The 27676-nt window shown below is 42.9% G+C and overlaps 1 protein-coding gene across 1 annotated transcript in view; it reads right to left on the reverse strand.

The window, feature by feature from the left end:
• Nucleotides 1–15035, reverse strand: part of EGFLAM (EGF like, fibronectin type III and laminin G domains) — a 181798-nt gene extending 166763 nt beyond the window's left edge. The window contains exon 1 of the mRNA XM_038535273.1: nucleotides 14425–15035. Coding sequence (XP_038391201.1) covers nucleotides 14425–14521 — 97 coding nt within the window. The 5' untranslated portion in view covers nucleotides 14522–15035. The remainder of the gene's footprint in view (nucleotides 1–14424) is intronic.
• Nucleotides 15036–27676: the final 12641 nt, after the last annotated feature.

Below are 27676 nucleotides of genomic sequence, written 5' to 3' on the forward strand. Positions count from 1 at the left end.
ACAGGGTTAGACGTCGGTCCCTTCTTGTGCTAAAAGTCAGGGTTTCTATGATGCCAGTCAGTGCTTGGTATCTAGCAAGCACTATATAAATGTTAGCAATTGCTACGTTTTGTGAAGGCACAATGCATGCCTTTGAAGGTAAAAGAGGATTTATCCCCATTGTAACAATCAACAACCTAGAAGCAAATTCTAAACAACAGAGCACACCCAGAAGCAATGAAGACTCTAACTCCTTTTGCCTTCTCAATTAGCACAGGTTTTGTTTTGTTTTTTTGGGTTTTTCTTGTTTTTGTTTTTATTGGTGGTTATTGGGGGGGGGGGGTGTTCTCTGATCTAAAAACGAAGTGCAGTCACCCTTCCTGAATACTTCCAACTAAAGAACTGATTGAATCATAAGCCTATATTTTATATAGCAGTGTAGAGATGCCCCCTCCCTGCCTCCCAAAAATCATAGTACAGATTAGGGCTAAGATTTTGAGTTTTTAAACATCTCCTGCTTTCTCATAATGTATATGAACCTCTTGTGGGGGGCAGGGTAGGGGGTGTCAGTCATAAGTTTCCAAATAAAATTCATCAGTTATGGGTGTAGAAGAATTGTTAGTATCCACCATAATTTCTCCAGCCTCACCACATCAGAGCTGGCCAGCCTACGTCCAGCTCCCAATCTCTGCAACTTTTTGCCAGAGAGTTTCTCAGAAGACACAGAAATCTGCTCTGCCCACCAGCCTGGCAGGCTGCAAGTGTTGGGGGAATGAGCACCCTCCTGGCAGCTGCCCTTCCCCAGTGACTGTAAAATTGGTGTGAACATCCCCACTCCTTCACCTCCCTCAGGGAGGACAGCTCTGGACCACGTGTTCTGTAACATTGCCTTGGGTTTCTCCTGAGATTAAGCTCTATCATCCGCAGTGTGTAACCCACTCGACAAGAAAACCTTCAGGCACTGCCTGCCTTCTCAGTGAACTCCCTGTCTCACTCCCCTAAGCTCCCATTTTCTGTTTATGTTTTGTTCAGTTTATCTCTCAAATAAACTATTTTTATTCAAATTTGTTTTAGTCTGTTACTGGGGAATCCAAACCAAGACAATGGATGTAACCTAATTAAGTCCTTTAAATTTGAATAATAAGCATTTTCAACTCTAATCTAAGAGTTCATCTCTAAGATATTCATAGCCAAGGAATCAGAATGGAGTCTAAAAAAATATCAAAAGCCTAAAAAAACAGCAACAAACCTAACTGAAGTGGGAGAAAGTCCGAGCTTCCCATGGCCTCTTCCCTTGAGGTCAAATTCATGGAGTTACAAGGGCTTAGTTTTGGTTCACGGTGACTTTCTCAAGAAATGAAGAACTATCTTCCCTTCATTTGATATGTGTTCTAGAAAGTTCTGAGTTTCCAGGACTTCTATTAGGAGTCCTGGATATCACTGAGATCATTTCTCAACTCTACACAGCGGTGGATAGGTTGGTCTCAATGTGCTCTTATCCTAAGCGGCCAGCTGATCTGGGCCCAGAGAACAAGCTCATCGTCAAAAGCTCAAGGTTCCTGTTGTTCTTGTCATAAATTTACAACCGGCATCCTTAAGCTATATCAGACCTGATCCTCAGAGAGTCCTGAACGCAAGGTAAACATAAATCAAAACTTTATAGCTATGCCGAAGGAGGAAAATTGTAGAAATAGGCCATGAATTACAAAGTAGTAGCACCAAAGGTATCAATCAAGGTCCCAGCAGGAAGAAGAATTTACTTAATTAAAAAAGGTTTTAATTAAAAGACTTCTTACAGAGGTTATGAGCTGCTTTAAGGGACAGTGAGGGATATTGAAGGCAATCCAGAGATCAGCACTGGTAAAATGTTGCCACTATCCCCAGGGCAGAAAGAGCGAGTGGAGAAAACCAGATTATGTTACTGGAGTAGGCCTGAGTTGGAAGCCTTGGAAGGGCAGGAGCAGAGATCATAGAGAAAGACAGTAGTAAAGCAGGAGGAATCAGGGAAGGAATACACCAGCTTCTCTCCTCTGCTCCCTTTGACCTTCCAGTCTCCCATTGGCTGAACCCACAAGAAGCCAAGGGCACAGCAATCTGAGTGATCCTGCAAGGCGGCCAAGGAGGCAAGGTGCAGGGCAGAGAAGAGAGGGAGTAAGTGTGGGGTGAGGTGCAGGGCAAAGGTAAAAAAAACCCTATGGGCAGGTGGTACAGAGCTGAAGATGTTGGAATCTCGGCCTTCACAGGTAAAACTTTGCAGTCATTTCATGTGCTTCCTTAATACTCAGTTCACCATTTCCATCCCTTTATTATGAAAATATTCAAACATACAAAAAGTAAAAGGGTTTTAGAGTGAACACGCATCTACTCTCCACATGGGACACAGTGATAGAAATCACTGGCATTTTACTACTTGCTTTATCATGTGTTGTATATGTACCTAGCCCTGTCCCATCCATCAGGAAATCTATTTTTTATGTATTTCAAAGTAACTTTCAGACATCAGGACACTTGTCCCTAAATATTTCAGCAGCAAATCATTTACTGAGTTCAATTTTAATTGCTATTATAATGCAGCTTATTTTCAGCTCTTGTCTCTATATAAACAGATACATATTATACATGTAATATATACAGTCAATCGGTGAGTGAATCAGTCAACTGGTTGCTTTCAGTTGGGTTGCCCAGGACATTCATTTCATCAAGAATGCCAGTCCATACAAAACAAAGACTGGAGAAACCTTTGCAAACACTCCAGCTTGTGGTTGCTTTACCTTCCAGGGATTACAGAATTGATCTTTGTAAGCAAGCCAGGGGTCAGCGCAATAAAACTGAGGAGGAATGTCGGAGAACTTGAGTACTGTTTTCCTCCCGACCTCACAGTCAGATCTCATTACGAGAGAGGGACTGGCTTCATCCCTTCTTCTGCAACCTGACCTTTTCAATCATATGGCCAGTGCCATTTCCCACACAGCCTCATTTTCCTTTGGTTTTAAAGACAGATGGGGGAAGGAGGGGAATTGAACATTAGACTGTTAACTCCTCCCCCACTATCTTTTGATGTACAAGTAAAGGGTATTACTGCCTTTGCTTCATAACCTCCCAAGGCATGATAAAACACAGATCTGAGGCAACCCTGCATGTTACTTCAAACCCTATGTGTTCTTCACATATTGAAAATGACACATTTCACAGTATGGACTCAATCGGACGCTCCTTATAAACCTACAATTCCAATAGCCTTTGGTAGCACGTATGTAGGATGTAAATTACAATACTGCTGCAGACTGAGTCCTGAGAGATTTCCTTCTCTAAATCACACCGCAGTGTGGATTTTCAAATGTCTGCTCAGGTGGAGCAAAAGTTTTGGCACATCGAAGCAACACCTTTCCTGTATTGTGCTGGAGGGAGAAAATGAATTCGGGAGCTGGGAGCAGAATCAAATTAATCATATGATCTTAACACATATTTGCCCACAACAAGGCCATCACTTTCCATTCCATAGCTGCCTAGGGAAGGCCAGCTGCATGCAAACCACTCCACCAGGCAATGGAGGGGACCCACAGGTGAAGACGTCATAGTGCTTTCCTTGACAAAGCTACAAATCTAATCGAAGGCATGAGTCAGGCAAACCAATAACACAATACAAGGGAGAATGGGAGAAATCACAAATGGGGCTCCTGGCCGGGAGGGCACATGAAGACTTCACAGAACAGGGGGCAATTGAGCCATGCTTTGAAGGGTCATTGCATTTCCCTGGGCAGAGATGAGGGAAGGATATTCCAAGGGGGCAGGTCAACATGCCCACAGACTCATATTGGGAAAGTGAAGAGGCAGTCTACGGAATACCAAATAATCTAGTTTGGTTGGAATACAGGTTGTGTATTCAGTGAGAAGACAGGAAAAGTAAGTTGGAGCCATATTGTGACAGACCTGGGAAGCTCAGCTTTAGAGCTGGGAAGGCAGCAGGAGCCATAAAAGAATATTAAACACAAGAGTGACAGGATTAGAACTGCATTTTAGGAAGATTATTCCAACAGAGAGTATGGTTGACTCAAAATGGGGAGAGAATACACATCATAGAAATAGCACCTTTTATATTTATGCTCTTAATACCACAGTAAAGAAGGGAGCTAAGGAAATTTCTTTATATTCTGACTGCAAATAACCTCCTTTTGGGTAAGGAACCATACAGCTGATACAGGAAAATCTGTTACTACTACAGTGGCTATATATAATCTTGATATATGATCTTATTCTTTCTTCTTAGTTTTACACAAATGAATGTTGGCTATTTTTATTAAACTCTAAGGCTGATTCCAGATCTTCCATCAATAACATGAACTTTATGGCCAATCTAGATACCAAAAGTTACCATCTAACAATATAAACTCCAAAAATCTATAATATAAAATTAAGGAAATGAAATTATTTTCAATTCCGTTTTCATGGGAACCTAAACTCAATTATACATTTGTGTCAATGTTGTCTATATTTGAGACTATTTCAAGTATGAAAAAGCTACCATCTCTACCACTATATAAACTCTATAAACCATAATGAATCTAATTAATATAGACTAACTTTGGAGTACAATTATTACCAAATGTTTAAGTGCTTTCCTAGGTGCATTTCTGGAAATCATATTATCTCATTTATTTATCACACAAAATCTATGTGATAAGTATTACAAGCCTTAACTTTTCAGAGGGAAATCTAAGGCATAAAGAGATTAAGTACTCTATCTGGGGTCAGACAGCCATAAATTTTCAAACTAAGATTCAAACCCAGTTCTGTTTATTGGATTCTTGCTACAATTTCTCCAAGTTAAAGAGATGTGTGTTATGTGTGTAGGTTGTGACCAGAGCCCATCAATTACTTTAAAGTAGCTATCAGCAGAATGCTTCTTTTTTTTCAAATTAATGATGTATTTGTTTAACTGTACTAATTAGGAACTCCTAGAATATCAAAGAGATGTTTAGGAAACCAACAGAAAGCCTTGAGACTTGAATGATAAACCTTAAATTTGCCAAACTGAAGGTCTAGCAAACCTCATTTGCCACTAAAGAAGATGGCTAAATAGTAGAGGAATGGAAAGTTTCAAGGCCCTGATGAGTCCTCTGGGTGGTCCCTGGGACTCCAAAAGGGTCTTCTTTCTATAGGAGACATCTAAGGGGATTCTGGAGCTGTCCTCCAGCAACTACAGCTGCTTCTCAATTGCAAACAGCCCCTCAGTTGACATGTACTTTGCAAAATGCACACTAACCAGCCATGTGTATGAATGAAAACAGTACCAGTTCATTCTACGTAGTGTCCTACGACAGGCATGGAGCCTCCCTAAGTAAAGAGTGGCAAATCTTGTTGGTAAGTTTCCTCCCGCCCACAATGCTAGACTCAGGTATGTTGCAGTGATCATGATCTTAGCCATTAGCCACAGGAACACCTCTGGATTGATGGGAAACAACAAGGGCTAGGGATTGGACAACTTAGGTTCATGTCCTGGCTCTGCCTACTTCCTCTTTGCTAAGTCATCTGCTCCTGACTTCCCAGTAGGGTGAGGGTTACAAGATCAAATGAGATAATTTCTATGAAGGTGTTTTGAGATATACAGTGGTTTAACCCAACGTATCAATTTACTTTTGTTGGGATCAGTCCACACCATCTTCAGCCCCTATCAAAGCAGGCTGTGGTGTCTAAAAACTGATTTTTATATTTTAAGAGGCATATCTCACTGAATATATTATCCTACCATGAATAGTCCTTTTTGTTATGGGACACAAATAGAAGGAGCTTCCAGAAAACTATAGGGAAAATAACTGGAGTTCTAGCTGATGCGCCTTAGGAATTCACTCTATCTAACCAACTGGATAGTTATTTTACTTTTTAAAAGGGATTAATTTTACCTTTTTGTTAAATGGAGCAAATAAGTAGCAACAGATAGCATGTATTCACATAATCATATACATATTTTTGCATCCTGCTGCAAACCAATCTAAGTGAATTTGACTGCTCAGTTTTCAGGATCTTTTGTTAAATTATGATTGTTTCCAACACATGAAGAGGTGGCAACTATCTGCTTTTCAACCAGGTTGTACACTATAATGAATGCAAATTCTAGACCAAATTCTGCACTCACACAAATATTCATTGGCAAAAGGTCACAAAAATTCTCATAAACTTACTCTTTTAACATCCCTTGTCTGCGGGTTTAGGAATTCCAAAGCATTCCATCAGAAACTACCCGCCACATCTGGTCACTTTCTTCCTGTGTACATAAGCAAACTACGTTTCCTGGCCTCCTTACCATTAGGTTGGGCCCATGTGACCATGTTCTGGCCCAGCAAAGAAAAATCTCTCATGCTACTTTCTTTCTCTTTATCTTCCATGACATCTTGGAAGCCCATTTTAAAGAGGATGGTATTACAAGATAGAGGTTGCAAAGAATGACTCAAGCTTTCAAGTCATCATTTGAAGGAGAGCAGTCTAAGAGAGCTGCCCAACAAGGAATATTCACTCTGACTTAGAATCAATGAAAAATAAATTTCATGTCAAGCCCCTTAGATTTGGAGTTGTTTGTTATAGCAGCCAGACCTTGCTGAGGCCGATACATCAATATTCTAATGGCAGAGACAGCAAATCAGTTAGAGGGAACAGGCAAATGAGTCCACTATTGAGCAAAATGCAGAAGTGAATGGAGCTTTAGCCTAACTCCAAAGCAGCTTGACTGTTGGATTCACTGGTTCTTATCCTTTGTCTACACCAAAATAGAGGGATATTACTCACATATCTCACCAATGAAAACTTTATTTCTAACAGCGCTTCTGCTAATTAACAAACCATCTAGCCTGGATGTATGCTAACATTTATTTTCATTTATTTTCCAAGCCACCTCTCAGAGTGGACTTTACAGTGTACATTCAACGGGTAGCTAACTAGCTCTGGAATGTGGATTTCTGGCTAGCACAGAGATAAAGCTCATAATATTTGACCACTGGTATGGCACAGTTACTGAGAGATTAAAATGGATGTAAACTCGTACACAGGAATGGTACCTTCTATGCTGGATTACTTCGAGTGTTAATTGAGTACCCTTAGGGTAGAAAGTAAAGTAATTTACACAATGACTATTTTTACTGAAGTATTTTAAAAATAAACTACAAGCAATATAACAGGCATCTAATTCACAGCCATCATCCATTTTATTTATTTCTCTGCTCACTCTAAGAATTACGAGCAAAGGATCATGGGACCTATTCCTAAGTGTAAAATTAGATCGATAAAATTAGCCATCTGTCCAAGGAAGGCTCTAAACTCAGGTTGTATTTAAGTATTATGTTTCCAATTGCCCAGATGTTACAGAAAAGTGCCTGCTGATACAACTCCTTTTGCACAATGTAAACCATTAACTGGCTAATATAAACTTATTGCACCAAGAAAAATAAATAGCATTAACATTGCATTAAATCTGATTCGGGATCTTGGGTGCCCTGTCAGCAAACACAAGTGTTAAGATTTAAATTGCTCAGGATTTGCAGAGTCAGACGAAGAAAGAATCTTCAAGTGTCTTTAGGGGAGTGAGGAGGAAAGGACTGGGAATGAGATGAAAGCTTCAGGAGGCATATTCTTGGTTGGTTTGGTTGGTTATGGTAATAGTAGTCACCATGATTACTGTTGAATGATAATATCCTATCTTTGTGTAGTGCTTCAGCTCTTTCAAGCACTAGCCTGTTTTATTTCCTTTGATTCTTAAAATAAGCTGGTGGGGTTATCTGGGACAAGTGGGGGGTTTCACAGCTGAGGAAATGCAAGAATCCTTAAGGAAAGAAGAGCCAATGGCCTCTAACATTCCACGTCACTGGTAGTGGCTCATCAATTACTCCAATATACTGATCAATCAAACCGGAATCATTTCTTAGCTCTCAAGCTTCACGGAGATTTCCACCAACTCCCAGTCATGCATCAGTCTGGGTAATTCGCTTTCAGGAACAGCTGCTCCCCTTCCACCACCACACCCTGCAAAACCTCCCCAAGACAATTACCAGGCAAAAATTGTCCACCACCTTTGGGGGTACTCTTTCCCCAGGGAATCCATTCCAGCAAGATCATAAACGTGGAAGCCACATTTTTCAAACCAAAAATCAAGGCATGTGGTCAACCAGAGTGTCCTTCTGACTTGCCAATTAATTTACCTGAAAATTTTTATGACTCAGTACAAATTAAATCACGTTATTAATTATACATTAATATGTACGGAAAAGGAACACAAAATCCTAAGTGTCTGTGTTTTTTGTCATGTCTGGAACATATCCTTTCAGTCACGCATATTCACTGTTATTTTCTTCTGTCTAGATTAAACAATCCCAGTTCCATAAACATTGCTTTCCAGCCTCAGGCTTCTGTGCCTTTGAAATGGCTTTGGTACATGTCAGGGGTGCCTGGGTGGCTCGGTCAGGTTAGTGTCTGCCTTTGGCTCAGATCATGATTCCTGCGTCCTGTGATTGAGCCCCATATTGGGCTCCCTGCTCAGTAGGGAGTCTGCTTCTCTCTCCCTCTAACCCCTCCCCACTTGTTCTCGCTCTTCAAATAAATAAATATTTTTTAAAAAACAAAACTAACTAAATAAATAAATAAATGCTTTGGCACATGTCTTGCCCCACTTAATCCTGTGGCAACCTTACATGGCAGGTTCTTTCCTCATCCCATTTTTACAGATGAGGATGTGGAGACCACAGAGCTAACATAACTTGCCTTACATCATCAAGGCACTAAATAAAAACAGTGTCAGAACTTGAACCCAAATCTGTCAAATATTAAAGTCTGTGCTCTCACCCAAGAAGAAACCAGACTTGGAGGCTGAATGAACAGATGGGGGGTGGGAGGGTAGAGTGGGTCTGAGGGAAATGAGGGCGGAGGATTGGTTTTACACAGTTCCACGAGGCTGCCTGTTAGTGCTGCTGCAGGCTTTCCCTCCTTTGTGCGGCCATCTCTCAATGAACAGGTTGGGCGGGGTGGTGGCGGGGGGGGGGGGGGGGGGGGGCGGGGAGTGGAGGAGGAGGAGGGCTTGCCCAGAAGAGGTGTCATTCAGCCACCTTCAGAAGATCACACAGGTCCCAAATCCAACCTTTGGAAGACCTGAGGAGCCTAACATTACAATACAGTTCCAGAGCTATGAGTTGCTGTTGCCCACCCCACGTGGTGTGGACGAAGGAAGCAAGGGAAGACTGTGGGTGTCCCACAGAGTATCTGAGAAGGTCGGGAGGAGAGGGAGGCTGACAGGAGCCTAAACTCTCTTTGGTCAAAGTGTAGACTGCAAATCACCTCAAGTCCCTGAGTTCTTATTAAAAAGTCAGGTACGCCTATGACATATTCCAAGAACTTTCATTCCTTGAAAGTTCAGGAATTACTTGCCTGGGTCAGAGGCCTGAGATCCCCTGTAGTCAGATATGCTCTGAACCAGCTCTGAAAAGTGTGTCCTCTGCTGGAAGCTATTTTACTTGACTTTCACCTGTGTCCCCAGTTCCCCCATCCCCATCCCCACCCCCAACCATGTGAGATTGGTGGGCGGGGGGGGGGGGGGGGGTGTCTAAGAGGCAAACATATTTCAGTTCATTTCAGGAGGCTGAAGCCAGACTCGGGTCTTTCTTCAAAAGGGGAGTGGAATCAAAGCTGGGCTTGGGGGTTTCAGCTACAAATGGCCATCTAGGCTCTCTAGTATCTTTTCCTCTTTTCTATCCCTGAAAATAGCAGGAACACTTCCAATATCTGCAGTTTGGCATGCTGTGACCAAAATAAGTGGCAAGAGTCCTGACCAGCTCCAGAGCTTTTCTGCTGCAACCATAACATCACATCACTCATTGAATCGATTTGGAGAAACCCATCTTGCTGGCTGAGTGGGTGAGGTGGGAAGATGCAGGATATCCACAGGACCACCCTGTGAAAGTTGAGGTCCCACTGTAGTCTCTCAGACACCAGAGTCTCTGTCTTCCAGAAATCTAGCTCTGCAGCCCTGGGTCACTTTGAGCTAGACAGATGGACAACTACTCCCAAAAGAATTCTAAGGTTATTAAAGTCCTTGGGCTCAGGGTAAGAAACACAAAGCAAAAAAAAAAAAAAAAAAAAAAAAAAAACCCAAAAAAACTAAAAAAACCACCACTCAGTTCCTTGCTGGCCAAGTCACTCTTCCATGAGAAAGAATTCTGAGAAACAAGTACTGCCTCATGTTATACAACATTTAACCCCGACCATGACCTCTCTGTCCTTCTACCTCACAGAGAATCCAAGGAGACCGGGGAGGGGGGGTGGTAGGGAGGCTTCTTTTAGGGATTAGATACGCTGTAGAAACAAACAGGAAGGTAGGAGAGCTGATGAAATGGAGCAGAGGAAATATTTCTGCTACCTTGTTTGGACTGCATGGACACCAGTAGTTAGGTGCTGGGGATATATATATATATATATGGCCCTCATGGAGGGATATATGTAGAGCCTTTATGAGCTCTAGTGTTCCCCAAGAAGCAAGACAATCTGGATCGTGTTGTAGTACTTCGGGTTGGAAAGGGAGAAGGAGGCACATACAAAAGAGATGAGCCCCCCCAAAATACATGCTTTGGGAAGAGGATGTGCATGAGAGCTGTCAGGACATAACCAAGGCCCTTGTGACCAGCACGTTGTTCAGGTTGCCACATAGGAGGCAGAACAGGAGGGCCAATGAGCCTTACTATAGCAACAGCAGAGGCCACCTAGAGGCTCATGGATTCACCACCATCAACGAGCAAGATACACTGCCCGCCAGCTAACTCTGCTCTTCCAGACTTCTGTTTTTTCTATCTGGGTTTCTCTGGATCTTCCTCCTAGTCCAGTTTTATGGGTAAGGAAATGCTGAGGGAGTGGAAAGGAAAAGATTAGAGACTTACTTCTCCCTAAAGATGGTTGTGGAATCCCAGCTCTTCTAGGGAAGACCTACAGTTCCCAACCCTGACCTGGCCTGGTCTCACAGCCCCCAGGCAAACTGGAAAGACAGGAGGGAAGGCAGGGCCCTCATGCTGTCCTCCAGCCCCTCTCTCTGTGCCAGAGAGTGAAGGAACACCATGAAGTTACCAATCTGCCTGGGGAGCGTGTGTGTGGCTGGAAGTGTGCTGGTTCCAGCACGTGTGTCTGGATTCCTGCTTCCAGTTTCCTGCTTCATCAGACACATGGCAGTCTTTCCCCTGCTTCCTGGGGAGATCTGAATAAGGGAGAAGTAACCACTCAGGAGGGCCTGGGTACTAGCTCTGATATTAAGTTGGACAAGTCTCTTAATCGCCCTCAGCTCCGTTGTCAGATGAGGCCTTTTCACTTCCTTTCAGGTCTCTGATTCTAATTTGTAATCTGAAAAGGAACGAAGGATATGTGATGTTTCCATGCCATGAAGACCCCGGGTGATGATGGTGTCCTCTACCTTACCTATTTTCAGAAGCCCCTTTTTCTACCTTCAGGTACTTGGATGGATCCTCTGGCCTTCACAAGACTTAGCACCCAGGAGTTCAACAAGAGAAAGGAAGTGGTTCATCAACCTATAAGGTTACACCCCCTAATTCTTATAGATGAGGTCAGTAGACAATGGCTTCCAGAACTCCATCTCAGTATCATTCACACTCTTTGAAGACCTGGGCACGATCTCCTGTACCAACATTTAACGGCATGGAACAGGCTCTGCACACACAGCAGCAGGGATAATGCCCTCCACCTGGCTTTTCCACGGGAGCTCCCCTGCTCAGCCAGGAGGGAGATGCCCTCCAGGACAGGTCTGCTGACCTCTGCTAATAGGACCATTAAGGACTCCCTTCCTGGTCCTGAATATCATGGACCAAATCCCATTCCACCACTTACTAGTTATGTGACCTTGGAGGAGATATTTAATCTCTCAGAGTCACAATTTCATCTTCAGTTAAACAGGGGTAATAATAGTACCCATCTCAAAGAGCTGCTGGGTTGATTAAATATCAGTATGTGCCAAGTTTTTAGGGCAGTGTAGCAAGTACTTAATTAGAGTTCGTTATTATTATTTAATTTGACTTAAGAGCTGTCATTTCTTGTTAGTCTCAGCGAATGCAGAGGATTCTTTATTAATGCTCAATGGCAGAAGATGAACTGTCTTGGGGTGGAGGGAAAGGTTGCCTATTTCGGACCCAAATTAAACTCATCATTGAAGCTGCTGTTTTTTTTTTTCCCACCAGAGCTAGGTGGGGATGGGGAATTTTCAGGCTGATTTTGAATCCAAGACTCCTCCATCTTTTAGGAGTGTTAGGAGACACATAGGATCATCCAAAGAAAACAGGACTGTTCCAGTACGCCTACATGGTGACCAAACTACCTTCAAATATTGTTCACAAACCAATTTCTAGAGAAAACGAGGTACAAAGAAACTCCTATATGGATCCTAGCAGGATTTGCTGGTGTCTAGGGAAGATTATAAATTAGCTGGTTGCCATTCACATCAGAGCCAAGCAGGGCACATTCAGTTTTTAATCTGGACCAATTTTCCGGATCAAAAACTAGTCTTTCCAAAGGATGTAAATGAGCGCAGGAGGAAATTTTCCCCTGAAGTTTATGAAGTAGCTGTCATTTTAATCTGAGCAGCTTTCCAACCTAAAAACCAGTGTCTGGATAAAATTATAAAGTAATGAAAAGCTCTTCTAGACTGAACCTAGTCCAAACACCCCTTCCACCTCAAATTTGATGTACTTAATATGCCAAAATATTTAAAAGGTAGAGTTTCCACTATCAAAACCCTATCCATGCTTCAAATAAAACCAAAGAGGCCAAGATGGCATATTCATGGCATGAGTATCAGAATGAGACCCTGGATGAACCAGGTCGAAAATATTTTTAGGAGAGAAGCTACAAAAAATAAAAAAGGAAATATGGTGAACCATATGAGCAGTTTTATACAGTAGGCTTTTGTGAAATGCTTTTTTAAAAAATCTGCTTAAATGGATTGAAATCTATCCTTAAAAGAATATTACATACACTGCTTAAGCTTAGGAACTGTAGATACAACCAGGCATCATTCAAAAATTGTGACTAAATGATTTTATGTGAATAAACCCACAAAATACAATTGATCATGATGTGCTTCTCTTACGGAGGAAAAGTTAGAAAGAAGCCCTTCACTGAAATCCTTGAAGATGTGTCTATGCATGCATGTAAGAGAAACAATTTAATAGAATATTTCCTTGGAGTGCTGCTATCATCTCCAAAATGAACTGAACAGTGGCTATAGAACAGCTCATAATTTAAGTGTGTTGCAGATTATGATAATGACTAAATTTCGAGTCAGGTAGCAACAGATACAGCTTGAAGAGTGAGTGTGTCCCCCAGAGCTGAAAAGCAACAAGTCATATTTCCAAATGAAGGTATCCTTGAGCAGTGAAAATATTTAAGCATCCATATGGGAACCTGCCAAGATTATTTTCTTCACCCTCTGATAAATTTCCCCTGGTTCGTCTCTTTCTTTTGGAATCGTTATTTGTGAAGATAAACTGTACTTTCTGCAGAGTTTTGCAGACTGCATTCAAATAAAGTTGTATTGTTTTCCATTGTTCCTAAGACGTAATTAATCCCATAAGACAACCTCGCTTACAAAGTAAACTAAAAAACAAAACCAGAAAACAGAAGAACACAGATTTTTCAGAATTCAAAATACCAGTCTCAGCAACGTAGGATAAAAAGCATTACTGGGGCAACGACGTTTAGAACTTTATTGTTTAGAACGCTATACTTTGAATAATATCACAGCCCAGACCAAATCAAAGTAGACAAAAATACATCAACAACTTTTACTTGTGTACCTAGAGGAAATGCAACGGACTGTGTTTCCAGGGCTCCCCAATTCTTTGTAATAGCCTACACGGCACATCTTTGTTTAAATGGCCCAGCAAAGAAAGACACGAGTGAAATTAACCTCCAGGGCACCCCTGTCGGAGAAAATGGCCCCAGCGTGGAGAGCATCCACCCTGAAGAGCTGGAGCCACATCCCTACAGCCGCCGAGGCAGGACCAGAGATGGGCACGGGGACCTCCAGGCAAATCTTCACTTAGCAGGAAATGGCTGGGCTCTGGACAATATGAATTCAATAAAGATGTTTAGAGACGCAGGAGGAGCTGTTTGAGTTCTTTCGCACAGTTGCAATCCTCTGTAATTGAGACAGCATGACCGCGGTCCCTACTCTCAGCTCTGCGGCCAAACACGCAGCCTCCACCTCTACTGTGTCTGGAAAAGAGATTATTCTTTCTAACAAACAAACATCCCTGGAGCCGCCTGAGCTGGGGGCAGGGCGAGGTTCGCGTCTCCTCTCGGCTCGGGCAGAGGAACCCAGTTAGGCTGCGGCGGGTGCGGCGGGAGAGGGGCGGTGCGCCGCCCGCTGGGCGCCCCGGTGGGGCCTGGGGTCCCCCCGCGCGCCCGGCGCCTTACCTGGCCTTCGGAGAGCTGCTCGGAGCGACACTGCGCGGGGTCCGAGGCTGGTAGCCAGGAGCAAGAGCCGGAGCAGGACGCCTCGGATCAAATCCATTGCACCGCGGGCGCCCGCAAAGTTTCACCAAGTCCCGGGCGCGCGGGGAAAGGGCGTCTCCCGGGGGAGGTGGGGGGGGGCGGCCCCGCGGGTCCCCGCGAGCAGGGTGCGGAGGTGCAGGGCTGAGGGCGCTGGCCCAGGACCCCCCGGGGAGTGCGCCGAGGCAGGGCAGCTGCCGGGAGTGAAGTCCTCCTGGAGCCGCGGCGTCTTCGGAGGTGGGGGGAGGCGGGGGCGGCGAAGGAAGCCGACGGGGAGGGACCGGCTGGCCGTGGGAGGGAGAGAGGCTTGACCCGCCCGGGATGGAATTACCATCGAGTGGGAGTGAGGGGGGCAGGCCCGGCCACCGCGGACTCTTCGCCCACCTCTGGGGCGGCCGGCCCGCTCGTCGCCCTCCAGCCACCCCCGGCTCAGCCCTTCCCCGCTGGTGACCTAGATAGGGACGCTAGGAGGGGCCCGACCCCAACCACTTAGAGGCGCAGGGCGGGAGTTAGGGGACTACAGTCCAGGACCCTCTGCGGTGGTCCAGAGCCTGGAATCCTGCGGCGCTTCCCCCTCCCCCGGCTCGACCCGCCTCCAGCCGCGCCCCCCGCCCCAGGTCACCTCCACCCCGCTTGGGGACTTTTTCCTAACACCTCCAAAGGTTGCTCGGGTCTGTCCAGCGCACTTGGGCGGAGGGAGGGCGTCTGCGGTTTGCAAGCGGGGGAGGATAAGAGGAAGAGGGGGCGGGGCCGGCCGAGTCTGGGGCGCTAAGAAGATAAATGGGATTTAAGGCGCGCAGATGGAGAGCAGAGGCCCCGCCACTCCTCTAGAAACGCGGGGTGGAGATTAGGGCCCCGACGCGGGGGAGCGGGGACCCCGCCCTGCAGAGGAAGGCAACTTGAGACCCTCCAGGGGGAAGAGATGAAAGTCCAGGTTAAGCCCGGCGTCGGGGACATCAAGCCCCCTGGCGGATGGAGAAGACCAGACCCGGACACGGCACCCCGCCCACCCCCACACCCGCTGAGCTGGGATTGGGGGCCAGGTGGGGTGCAGGTGCGAGGTCCTGGCCACTGATTCCGGACTCTGGGTTCCCGGGTCAGCTCTCTTCTCCTCTGGATTTACTGCCCTAAGACTCCGTAAAATACGCCTTTGGTCGGGTGTCCTGGTGGCGCTTAGAGAAGGGAGACCCGGGATTCGTGCTGATTTTCAAGCCGGCGAGAAGAGAAAGCGGATACAATAAATAAACCAAGAGAGAAAAACCTAGAAGGCAACACAGGCTTGGCCGGCTCCTGGGGAAAGATCAAAGATCCTAGGAAGTGCCCCGCAGAGGGAGCCAGCGCTGGCTGGCTGGGAGGACCTTGCAACCGCCCCACCGCGCAGCCCAGCTGAGGTTCCTGGCCCTTCCTTGTTAACCTCTGGGAGAGCGGGAGGGAACAAGGTTGACTGACATCTCTCCCGCTCCCGACCCCCCCAAGATTTCTCCTCTTTTTAGGAATGAAGTAAGCCCTGGCTAGAGGGTTTGTAATGAGCCCCTTGTTTGCTAACAAACAAACCTTGTTTGTTAGCAAAGCTTGAGAATATGGTCCCTTAGTATCTGGGTTCTTAGGTGTGCAACTGCCCATGATAAATCCAAGTCCACTCCAGCTGGAGTATCTGCAACTCTTAGCTGTGACACCAGAGCTTGTCCTTTTACACGGAGCTAGAGTAGAAAAGTTGAACAGATGGTTCTCTTCACTTCCAAGGGGATACCAAGGCCACGTTTGGAAGCCAGGCTATGTGACTGCCCCCAACACTGCTAGTCTCAAAGTAGCAGAATCATAGACCCTTGGGACCCTCGGGACCCCCCAGAAGGCATCTAGTCCCTTCCTACCTCCATTTCACACAGAAAATTACCTTCAGCACCTCTGGCAGATCATTCACCTGGGTTTAACCTCCACCTGTAACAAAGAGATCCTATTTTACCACCAGCCCAGAAGTTGTTGGATAGCTCCTTTTATGAGAAAGTTATTTTTTAACAATGTATTTAATTGAAAGAGAGAGCATGAGCAGGGGGAGTGGCAGAGGGAGAGAGAATTTCAAGCAGACTCCACAGAGCACAGAGCAGGAGGGTGGGCTCCATCCCAGGATCCTGAGACTGTGACTTGAGCCCAAACCAAGAATCCACCACTCAACTGGCTAGCTACCCAGCTGCCCCATGAGAAAGTGGCGTTTTGTATCCGATCTAAGGTAGTAGCCAGAACCAAGCAAGTGTTACCATGAAGATACCTTCCGTGTTGGTTCTGCTCTTCCCCACTTAAAAATAATTCTCCCTGATGTAAAAGTTGGAAGTAATAATACCTGCTATAATGGCTGGCAATTATATTAACACCTACTATGTACCAGACCCTCTCTGAAATGCTTTAGAATCCCAATAACAACCAGACCAGGTAGGTAATTGTTATTAGTATTACTTCCATTCAACAGATGAGGCAACTAAAACATGAAAAAGTTAAGTAACTTAAATCTTCAAGTTACTTTAACTGCACAATTCTCAAAAAAAAAAAAAAAAAAAAATCATGCAGCTCCCAAGAGACAGAGCTTCGACTGAGTCCAGGTGGTCTGGTTCCAGAGTCCAGGCTTTTAAGGAGACAGAGGGAGAGCAGACACAGAAGTGGACCAAGGATCACAAAATCTTGGTGTTGGGCAGCCCGAGTGGTTCCTGGGTTTAGCGCCGCTTTCAGCCCAGGGTGTGATACTGGAGACCCTGGTTCGAGACCCGAGTCGGGGTCCCTGCATGGAGCCTGCTTCTCCCTCTGCCTGTGTCTGCCTCTCTCTCTCTCTGTCTCTAATGAATAAATAAATAAAATCTTTAAAAAAACAAAACAAAACAAAAAACAAAAAACAAAATCTTGGTGTTTAATATCAGGCTCTTTTCAAGTATATCTTGATAAAATGAAGGGGCTGGATGAAATCATCGATAACTTCCAGATTTTGCTTTGTCTTTATCATCTGATGAATCGCACCATCTAATCCAAGCCATTTTTGCTCTGAACGTGCCTTCTAAAAGACTGGAACAAACTGTCCATTGCAAATTTTGTAAGCCCAAGATTCATTCTTCTTGCATACCCTTGACCTGTGCCCATATCACCTCTTCATCTCTGGCCCTGGGCTTCCCTTCGATCTTCTGCAGATGGCTGTAGGTGATTTGGAAAGCTGGCTTGGTTTCTTCAGAGGCACCTCTTGTTTCTTCCTTATGGGATTACCTTCAATTATGTTATTATATTTTACTTTTGAGTTCACCTCCAAATGCTCTGGATCCTCAGCCCACTGAGATAAGCACTTACTTCCAGAGATCTGCTTGTTACAAATCTAGGGCATACCTTAGACTGAACTTCCTTCCTTCCTTTGAGAGTCAAATCACATCCCCCAAGGTTCCTTCTCGTATCAATTTGATAACCAGTTTACAACACTTATAAATCTGACTAAAGATAAATGGACACTTGCCTTTCACTTCCTTCCCGGGAGGAGGGGAAACAGAGGCCAGAGACTTTGAATGTTTCATTTTTAAAAATCTGTTCACATTCACTGGAGGTCTAAACTCAATTAATAAGGTCATCAGAAGAAGAGTGACCTGCCTGCTTTGCTCAACATCATAGAAGAGACTGACCTTTGTTTCGTGGAATGGATTTTGAAGGTGTTTAGCTGAAAGTAAAGGCAAAGTTACCAATGACAGAATGTTGAGGAGGTCCCTATGTGAGAGTGCAGAAAAGCCAGCAGTCAAGACTTGGCTTTGGATTTATTTTTTTTTGAAGGAAGTTATATGTACATATAAACTTTGAAATTTGCATCAGGCAGAGTGTATAGTGACAAATATGTTTCACCCTGTCTCTCCCAGAAGCAACCACTGTTATCAGTTTTCTTGTATGTCCTTCCAGAGATATTCTATGAACACACAAGCAAACACATACATATATACTTAACACAAAAAGGAGAACCTTGTACATGCTTTTCAACCTGAAAATCTGCCCACATCAGCAAATAGAGATCTGCCTCCATCTTACTGTCTGCTGAATAATATTCTGTTGTGTGATGGGCAATTTATTTGTTCCTTCTTCGTTGTTTCTTATTGTGTCATTATGGACCATACTGCTGGACATGACCTTGAATAACAGTTTGCACATGTCATAACAGACTGTGGGGTACACTTCTAGACCGTGCATTGCTCAGCAGAACAGTGAATTTGCCTTTTCATTTTGATGATTTGGCCAAATTTCCTCCCTAGGAGAATATACAAATTTGCACTCCTAGAAGCCAAGAAAAATGTGACTAATTCCACAAAATCTCATCAACACAATATCTTATCAAACTAGAGCCACATATTATTTCCATATATGTTGCATGTTTCAGCCATCACCCAACATATAAAGAAAAGCACCCAGATCAAGAATGAGAATACTACTACCACTTCCAGTAACCCTTCCTCATGTTTCCTCTCAAGATGCAGAGGTTCTAGAAGAGGGATGAGAAGAGTTCAGACCTCCCATTTAAATTCACGAATAAAAATTACAATAACACAAATAGAGATAGGTCAGTGGAAAATGTAAGCATTCCTCATCCCCACTAGGAAATGAGCATTAATTGAGATTTGATCCCACTATGTGTAAGGCTCTGTGCTGAGAGCAGAAAGACTAGAGGAAAGAAAATACAATGTCTTCTGCACTCAAGAAGACAGTTTAGAGAAGACAACTGCACAGCCCACTTTTCCACAGAGCAGAACAAAAGAAGCACTAGATAAGAATTTGAACACCATGCTATTGGCATGTCAAGAGAGGAAGACCTTGTATTACAAATGATAACCTATGGAGCAGTATCGTATAAAAATACAGCCATCGACCTCATGAATGTTTAAATCATGCTTCTCTACATAACAGGATTCTACCAAGAACAGAACTGGAGTTTTAAGGGTAAATTATTTGGTATTCCCAAATCTGTCCTTCCTTCCGCATACGTTTCTGGAAGCATAATTAAAATGACCACGGAATTATAGTTTTATATAAATGGAATTGAGTAATTTACTCCAGTGATGTAATAATTTATGTCCATAATCTCAACATTATGTTTAAGATTTTCATCTAAATTGTATGGTTATTCCTTTTCGTTGGTGTATAGTGCCCCATTTTATGCATATATTACAATTTGTTTACACACTACTGCTGATGAACACTTGGGATGTTTTCTAGTTTGGAGCTACAACCAAAAAATGTTTCTATAATTATTCTTGTATGTGTCTTTGGTAAACCTAAGTATGCATTTCCATTATGCATAATTACTAGGTTATATGGTAAGCACAGGTTTAAGTTTGGAAGATAATGTCAAGCAGTTTGTCAAAGTGGCTATACCAATTTATACTTCCACTAGCAGTATATGAGAGTTTCAGCCATTCCACAATCTCACCAACATGTGGTATTTTCTTGTTTTTTTTTTTTATTTTAGTCATTTTGGTGAGTGTGTAATATCACATTGCAGTTTTAATTTGTGTTTTCTTGAAAACTAATGAAGTCAAGTACTTTTTCACTTGTGTATTAGCTATTAGAAATTCTAGTTTGTGGGGACCCCTGAGTGGCTCAGTCGGTTAAGTATCTGACTCTCGATCTCAGTTCAGGTCTTGATCTCAGGGTACACTGGAAATGGAGCCCAAAAGAAAGAAAGAGAGGGGGGAGAGGTGGAGAGGAAGGGAGGGAGGGAGGAAGGGAGGGAGGAAGGGAGGAAGGCAGAAAGGAACCCTATTTTGTGAAGTGTCTATTCATGCATTTTGCCCATTTTTCTATTGGACTGTCAACCTATTTCTTATTGATTATAGAAGTTCTGTATATAGTCTGGAAACGAGTCATAGGATTTTTTTGTTGGTGGCAGATGTTTATATTGAAAAATATTTTTCCCATTCTGTCTTGTCTTTTTACTCTCTTAATAATGACTCTGAGTGAATAAAAGTCCTAGTTTTAATGTACAATTGATCAATTCTTTTTCATTAGTGGCTAGCATTTTTAATGTTCTATTTAAGAAATCTTTACTTACCTCAAGGTCATGAAGATAATAGTCCATGTTTTCTTCTGAAAGTGTTATTGCTTACCTTCCACATTTAGATCTGCAATGGGTCTTTGTGCACAATGTTGGGTAGTCCTCAAGTCTCTCTGACTGGTTGCTCTGTCTTGATTTAGATGTGGGCAGGTGCATCTTCACAGGGAGATGCGGCTTCCAGAGTATGGCTTTGGGAGGGTATCTTTTCCTCCGCAAACATCAGCCAAGCTGATATTCAAGACTAACACTGTGACTTGTCACCAGGTATATCTAAGGAGATAGCTACCTTGCATTATGTGTTTTGTAGTATAAACAAAGTCCGTCCGCTCCAAAACATGTCACCTACAGGTCTCTCAGTTTCCTTGAAATGTTTACCATTTGAAATACTCCCATGAGTTAAGAGTATAACTTGTTAATAACTTATATCCATTCTATTCCAAAGAGCACAGGAGAATATGGAAGAGAGAGAGTTTAGGAACTTTTATCCAGGTGGTTCCCTTAACATGGACGTATTCTTCCTGAAAAGGAGAAAGAGCTCATTAATACTGTGCTTGTTAACAAAGAAATGAGGACTAATTTGTTAGCTAATTTAGCTGTCACCTATGATATGAGGTCCAGGTTCCACAGCAGGTGGAGCGTATGAATTTGATAATGTCTTGGGAAGGAGAATTGGTGGCAGGTGAGGTTCAGAATGTAGGACATGGATTGTTTGTAATAGCAAAACTCTGGAAGTCATAAAAAAATCTTTCTCTAGAGGAGAGATGGGTAAAACACATTATGGAATACAATGGAGGTGTATCCAGCTCTTGAAAAAGGAATAGACTTAGAGCTTCATGTACTAAAATGGAACAAAGTAGACAAAACAAGCTGCAGAACAGAGTGCAGGTGTTCACAGAGTGGTGGGAAGGGGATTAGGGGATCTGGGATGAATGCAGGGGAAATGTGCAATGTGTTATTTTTTTAATTAATTGTATTGTTAAATTATAAGAATTTCTCTATCTGGATTAAAAAGAAAGTATGAATGCATTTTAAAAGATGATACGAAAAAAAAATTAAAAAAATTAAAGATGATACGTCAGTCTAGGTGGAGCAACAGGAGGAATGATAGGGACTGAGAAACCAAGAGAAGAGATACAGGTCTCATGTATCTTGAGAGAGGGAAGGAATAGAGTTTGAGACAGGCACTGCAAAAGGGAAGGAGGGTATAAAAGGCAGATCTCACAAATCACGTGATTCTGTGTGCCAGACTTCAGGTCCGAGAAAAAAAGAAAGGGCTACCATCTTCCGGAAATGCAGGGATACCCTGTAGCACGTTGAAGATTGGGGTTCCACACACAACACAACAAAACACGGGAGCCCCACAGTGGCCACAGGCAACTGCTCGTCACACTAAAAGGCATCTATTTACAGCACTGGCATGCCATTTCAAAATGTAGGGCTTGTTTGGGAACAATGCAATGTCCAGAAAAATCTCAGTGGACTGGAGGTCAGGAGACCTGCACTCCAGCTCTGGCCCTGTCACTAACTGTCAATGGGACTCTGGTGATTCAATCGACCTCTTTAGGCCTTACTTTTCTTCTCTATCAACCAAGGTTGCTGAATAAGATGAGGTCTCAGCTTATCCAGGCACTCACAGTTATCAGCTTCCACAGAAAAGCCTCTTTACTTTTCCCAAGATAGACAGATGTCAGTACTTAAAAACAAAAAGGAGTCTTGTAAAAGGCTTGTTCTCAGAAAAACTTTGAAGTTGGAAAACAAGTCTTTTGCCAAAAAAGAAAAGAAATAAAAAGAACACGAAACAAAATAAAACATTTAAAACACATTCACACACACGCATGTACACACACCCAGAGATGTCAGGGCAAAAGCAATTCTTTGCCTCAGAGAAGGCTGTAGGAAGCAAACTCAAAGTTTCCAAGCAGGCCACATCCAGCCCATCCAGACGGAGGAAATGGGGAGGTGTGAGAAAGGAGGGGCCGAGAAGACCAGGGCTGGGTGGTGGGTGTAGGAGGCAGAGGAATGCTGGCCTTTCTGGGTTAGTTAGTGACAATGCAAATAACTGCAAATTTCCTGATGCCAAGAGAAAACCTGTGGAAAGAAGCAAAAAGCCAATCTTTCCATCTGAGATTTATTGTATTTTTATTTGCGCAATTCTTAAGGAAAGAAAGTGAGAAGGAGGTGGAGGGGATTGGAAGATTTGAAGGTACGTTTGAGTTTGATCAGTGTCACCAAGCAGAAGGTGTCAAGGAGGTGAAAAACAGCTGAGTGAGGGGAACACTTGGTTTGTACCCAGCCCCAGGGGAGGAAAGTGGGGGTGACAGAAAAAGGTTTATGCAAGAGAAGAAGTTGTGTGACTTGTCAGGATGGCAGTGCTGTGGGACAAGGGAGGAATGGGACAGCTTCAAAGGCGGATCTGAAAAGTAGGAGGGAATGGCTTAGATTCATGACAATATGAAGTTAACTGACAACATGAAGAAAGATCAACAGTGAAGGAGGAGAGAGAAGTTACCCTCGGTTGCCTGCCCTGTGTAATGGGATGTGACACCTACTGTAAATGCTGTGCCCATCAGACGGGATGCCCCAGTGCACTACGCATACCATGCACTTGGCACTCACTGAAAGTTGGCTTTATTTCATTTCATCACTCACATTCATCACAGAGACAAGCTAAGTGCCCTCCAGAGTTAAACTCCAGAAGCACCAGTAGATTATTGCTAGCAGAGCAATGGAGGCTTGGGGGCAGAGATGAAACTTTGATCCAGACACTTTCAGCATGAACCGGAAATAATGGAAAACCAAGGTTTGTATTTTGAGATAATGAAAGACCTCTCCCAAAAGATTATGACATCCTAGATAGGAATTCTCCCAGGAAGGAATAATAGCTGAGCCATCAAAATAAACGAAGATACACACAGGATAGACCTACATCTGGTAGGATGCCAGGTAGCTCTAGCTCCTCCTGGCAAGATCTAGCCTATTCATATTTTCCTTCAGCGTTCGTGTCTCTTAATTGATCCAGTATGCGTATTTTTCATGTTCCCTATTTCCTTCTTTATTACTCATTATATGTCCCTGGATGAGTCACATTGCTTCCCTGACATTAGTTTCCTGTGCTGAACTTGGATGGAGTTCAGCTCCGGCTCGGACAATCTTGCATCCGTGTTTGGGCATGGTAGTCCCATGCAGGTCCTTCTCAGTCTTGTCTAGACCCTAACAACTGATCCTGGGAAATGCTACCATGGCTCTAGCTTCTGAGCCAAAGGAATAGACAAAAGTTGTGGAGATGTTGACTTGCATGTAGTCGGTGAACCAGTGAACTACATCCCTCTCTAGGGATGGCTTTAATCGCTTTGTTCCCAAGCTCCATTATAATCATGGGCTTAATTGGAAAAAAGCAACATGAAATTCAAACTCTCTACTTTCAATGGAGTGAAAAGCAGATGACAGCAATATAAGGACCTTATTTTGAATGCATAATAAAGTATGTGTGCATATTTATATGTGCCTCCATATGTCCTCACCATGCAATTGTACACCTGGACTTTCCCAAACAGGAGAGAACTATATGGAGGGAAATTAGGACAAGGAAAAAACCCAGAAGTCAAGAAAACAAACTGAGAGTGGAGAAAGTAACAAAGGAGAAGATACAGAGATAGGAAGAGCAGTCTCACCTATTTTCCCAAAAGTCCACAGAATTGTAGTTCACCGGTTTGATAGCACAGTTTCAAATTTTAACTATTTAGCATTTTAATGACAAGTCAGGTAGCTAAACAAGATTACCAGTTCAAACTGATGGCTCTTTACAGGTGTGCTCTTCTATAAGAAATTGGAATTTATGTAAAAGATTCTTTCAGGGGATAACTGGGATTTTTTCATGATTTTTAAAAGACTTTTAGGAAAAGTAGTCACTACAGGGAGATTTTCCAAGTGCTTTGATTGAGAGTGGAAGAGATACTTAAAGTGTTAGCTTTAATTTCAATTTGTATGCATTCAAATATAAAGACAAAACATTATTGAAATGAAAGTGTAATCCAGTGGAAAAAAAGTGAAATATATATATATATGATATGTATATATCCAAATTGAGATTTCATTAAAAAATTTAAAAATGCAAATACTACACTATTGGAAGAAAATAATTATACTTAGGGAAAAAAATCATTCTCAAAATGTTCTCCATCTTCCTCTCCCACATTTTCTTAGGAAGAAATGTTCCATAACAGAGAACAGAAATACTCTAAAACTCTCCTTACCTTTCCAAGGCACTGAAACATAGTCGTCTCTTCGACAGCATTTGCTTAGCCTAAAGAGTAAACTTTAATAGCAAATTATTTCTAAGATTACCTATTGTAATGTTAAAGAACTAAGAATCAACTTTTTTAAATGGGATCTAAAATCCAGTCAAATGTGTCAAATTCATGATTAAACAATGCTCTAGTAAGTTTATCAGATTTGAAAGCTAGATGAGCAGTTAATGACAGGGAGGAGAAGGTGTGATGGTATGTTAGCCTCAAGTATCAAAATTCATTAGACTATTATTTAGTTTATAAAACAAGTAAGTTAGGAGAGTTTGCAAGCTGTAAATTTTCTAAATTATAGTTTAATATGTGAATGATACTCATTAGAATCTAAAATGGTAGAGCCTCCAAATTTACTTTTAAGGGTTTATTTTGTGCTATATTTTTGTTAATGGTAAATTAATATGACTATGGGTAGTAAGCTGATGTTCCTTTTAAAATAATGTTTTCTCAGGGGCATCTGGGTGGCTCAATTGGTTGAACGACTGATTCTGGATTAAAGCTCATGTCATGATTCCAGGGTTCTGGGATGGAGTCCCTCGTTTGGATCAGCACAGAGTCTGCCTGAGATTCTCTCTCTCTCTACTTCTTCCTCTATCCCTCCCCTTGCATGTGCTCTCTCTCTCTCTCCCTAAGTAAATAAATCTTTAAAAATAAATAACACTTTTTCAATTTCCCCAATTTTTTTATTTTATCACGTAGTTACCCTGTTCCAAATTACTGTTAGCATGACTTCTATATCCCCAAACAATAATTACTCTAATACACAGTATCTAAATAAAACTAGATAATTTAAGTCAATAAAATGTCAAAACAACATTTTCCCTTAAATCTTACCCAAAAAACCAACCAGATTTCAGTTTCTTGAACAGTCATGTCACAAATAAAAGGATGTATTTACTCAAGAGGACCACTGAGTGATGAAAAACAATCAGCCACTTTCAAGCCAGCAAGATTTTGACATTGGCAAAATTTCTCTTAGACCTGTCCAGGCAGGGCTATACTGGGAACCAAAGCTCAGTGGATGGAGCTCACCAACCTGTCAGCTATAGAGCTTCTTAACTCCCCACTCTTCTCTCACCCTGAGGACCAAGAACAGAGGAGTAATGGGCCACAGACCTGAAGTGGGCAGGCCACAGGAGAACTTCCTGTTCTTGGCCCCGCCAGCCCCTTCCTGCCCAGGTAATTTGGCCGACTGAGAACTGGTTACACACAGGCATGAAGTCTGTCCCCTCAGCAACCTGTCTTCATATCATACACTTTTGTCTCATTCCCAACTTCTGGCTCCTCCATCCCAGAGTACTGCTATGTGATTTGTCAAGCCCACTCGTGTATGATATTAAAAGAGTCGGCAATACATTATTTATGCTGATTTTAAAAGGAACCCTATTCGCAAGCAAAGTGCAAATGAGAGATAACAGTTTTGCTTTTTCTGAGGGGATGTTTGCATTTTCACAGAATATCAAAGCAAGAAATGAAGTAAATAGTCTAAGATGCAAATAGATGGCTTTCAACAAGGGGTTCATAACTTGGATGCACATTAGAATCTTGTGTAAGGGAATTTCATAAAATATCAATGCCTGGGTTCCATCTCCACAGATTCTGATTCACTTGGTCAGGGCAAGGCCTTGGCATTAGGGTTTTTAGAAACCCCTAAGGGATTTTTGGTGTGCAATCAACATTAGGAACTAGTGATCTAGAGTGTCTAGAGTAACAGAGTGTAACCTTGAAACTGGAAGGTGAAGGCTGGTGAACACTTGCAGGGAGGGTAGTCAGGAGGAAGATGCTGTAGCTAGGACTGCTCAATCGGATGGGAGGCTGGTCCGGAGCAACACTTCTCAAACCTAATATGTACACTCTCTTGGGGTCTGATCAAAGAGAAGATGACAATTCAGTAGGTCCGGTGGGCTCCTGAGATTCTGCATTTCTAACAAGCTCCCAGATGATGCCCAGGCTGCTGATCCAGAGGTCATAACTGAGTAGCAAGGATCTAGATGATCTTGAAGATCCTTCTGATCCTAAGAAGCTCTGATTCTCTGAACTGAGACCAATAGGACTGGAGAGGAGAGATTAGTCCAGAGAGGGGGCCTGAAGGCTTGACCCACAGAGTACTCTATTTGCCTAGCCCTGAAATGATGATGAACAGGTTTGTCTGGAGCATAACTCCCTCCTTGTACAGTCAGAGGAGTCAAGTTGCTATAGACCCAGTGGAGAAGCAAATGTGCTAAGGAAACATTTCAGAGGTCAAAGGGAACCAAGGAGCCTACTCAACCACTCTTCTGAGTAGACGTGGTGGAAGCTTGGAAATCCAGGCATCAAAGTAAGGTATAAAAAAGTAGGAACGGGCAGCCCAGGTGGCTCAATGGTTTAGCGCCTCCTTCAGCCCAGGGCGTGATCCTGGGGACCCGGGATCCAGTCCCATGTCAGGCTCCCTGCATGGAGCCTGCTTTTCCCTCTGCCTCTCTCTCTCTCTCTGTCGCTCATGAATAAATAAAATCTTTAAAAAAAAAAAAGTAGGAACAAGAAGTGGACATAAGATATTTAAGGATATCAAATGATTTCAAACACTTTATACTTTACATTTTAAAAATTGTGAAACCTTATTTGGACAAAAGCACTAAAGATAAATGTAGTAAATGCATTCACAGGAAAATCATACTAACTTTAGGTGAATTGATACATTAGATTGGGATGATCTGTTCTTTAAAGCAATTTTTAAAATTATTTGAAAATATTGTTTTTATTCTAAAGCACTTTTTAAATCTCTCAGGGATTCAAGAAAATGTTTTTCCTTTTGATATTCTTCGTTATCAAATATTCT

Source organism: Canis lupus, chromosome 4, assembly GCF_011100685.1.
Source record: "Canis lupus familiaris isolate Mischka breed German Shepherd chromosome 4, alternate assembly UU_Cfam_GSD_1.0, whole genome shotgun sequence".
NCBI classification, from domain to species: domain Eukaryota; kingdom Metazoa; phylum Chordata; class Mammalia; order Carnivora; family Canidae; genus Canis; species Canis lupus.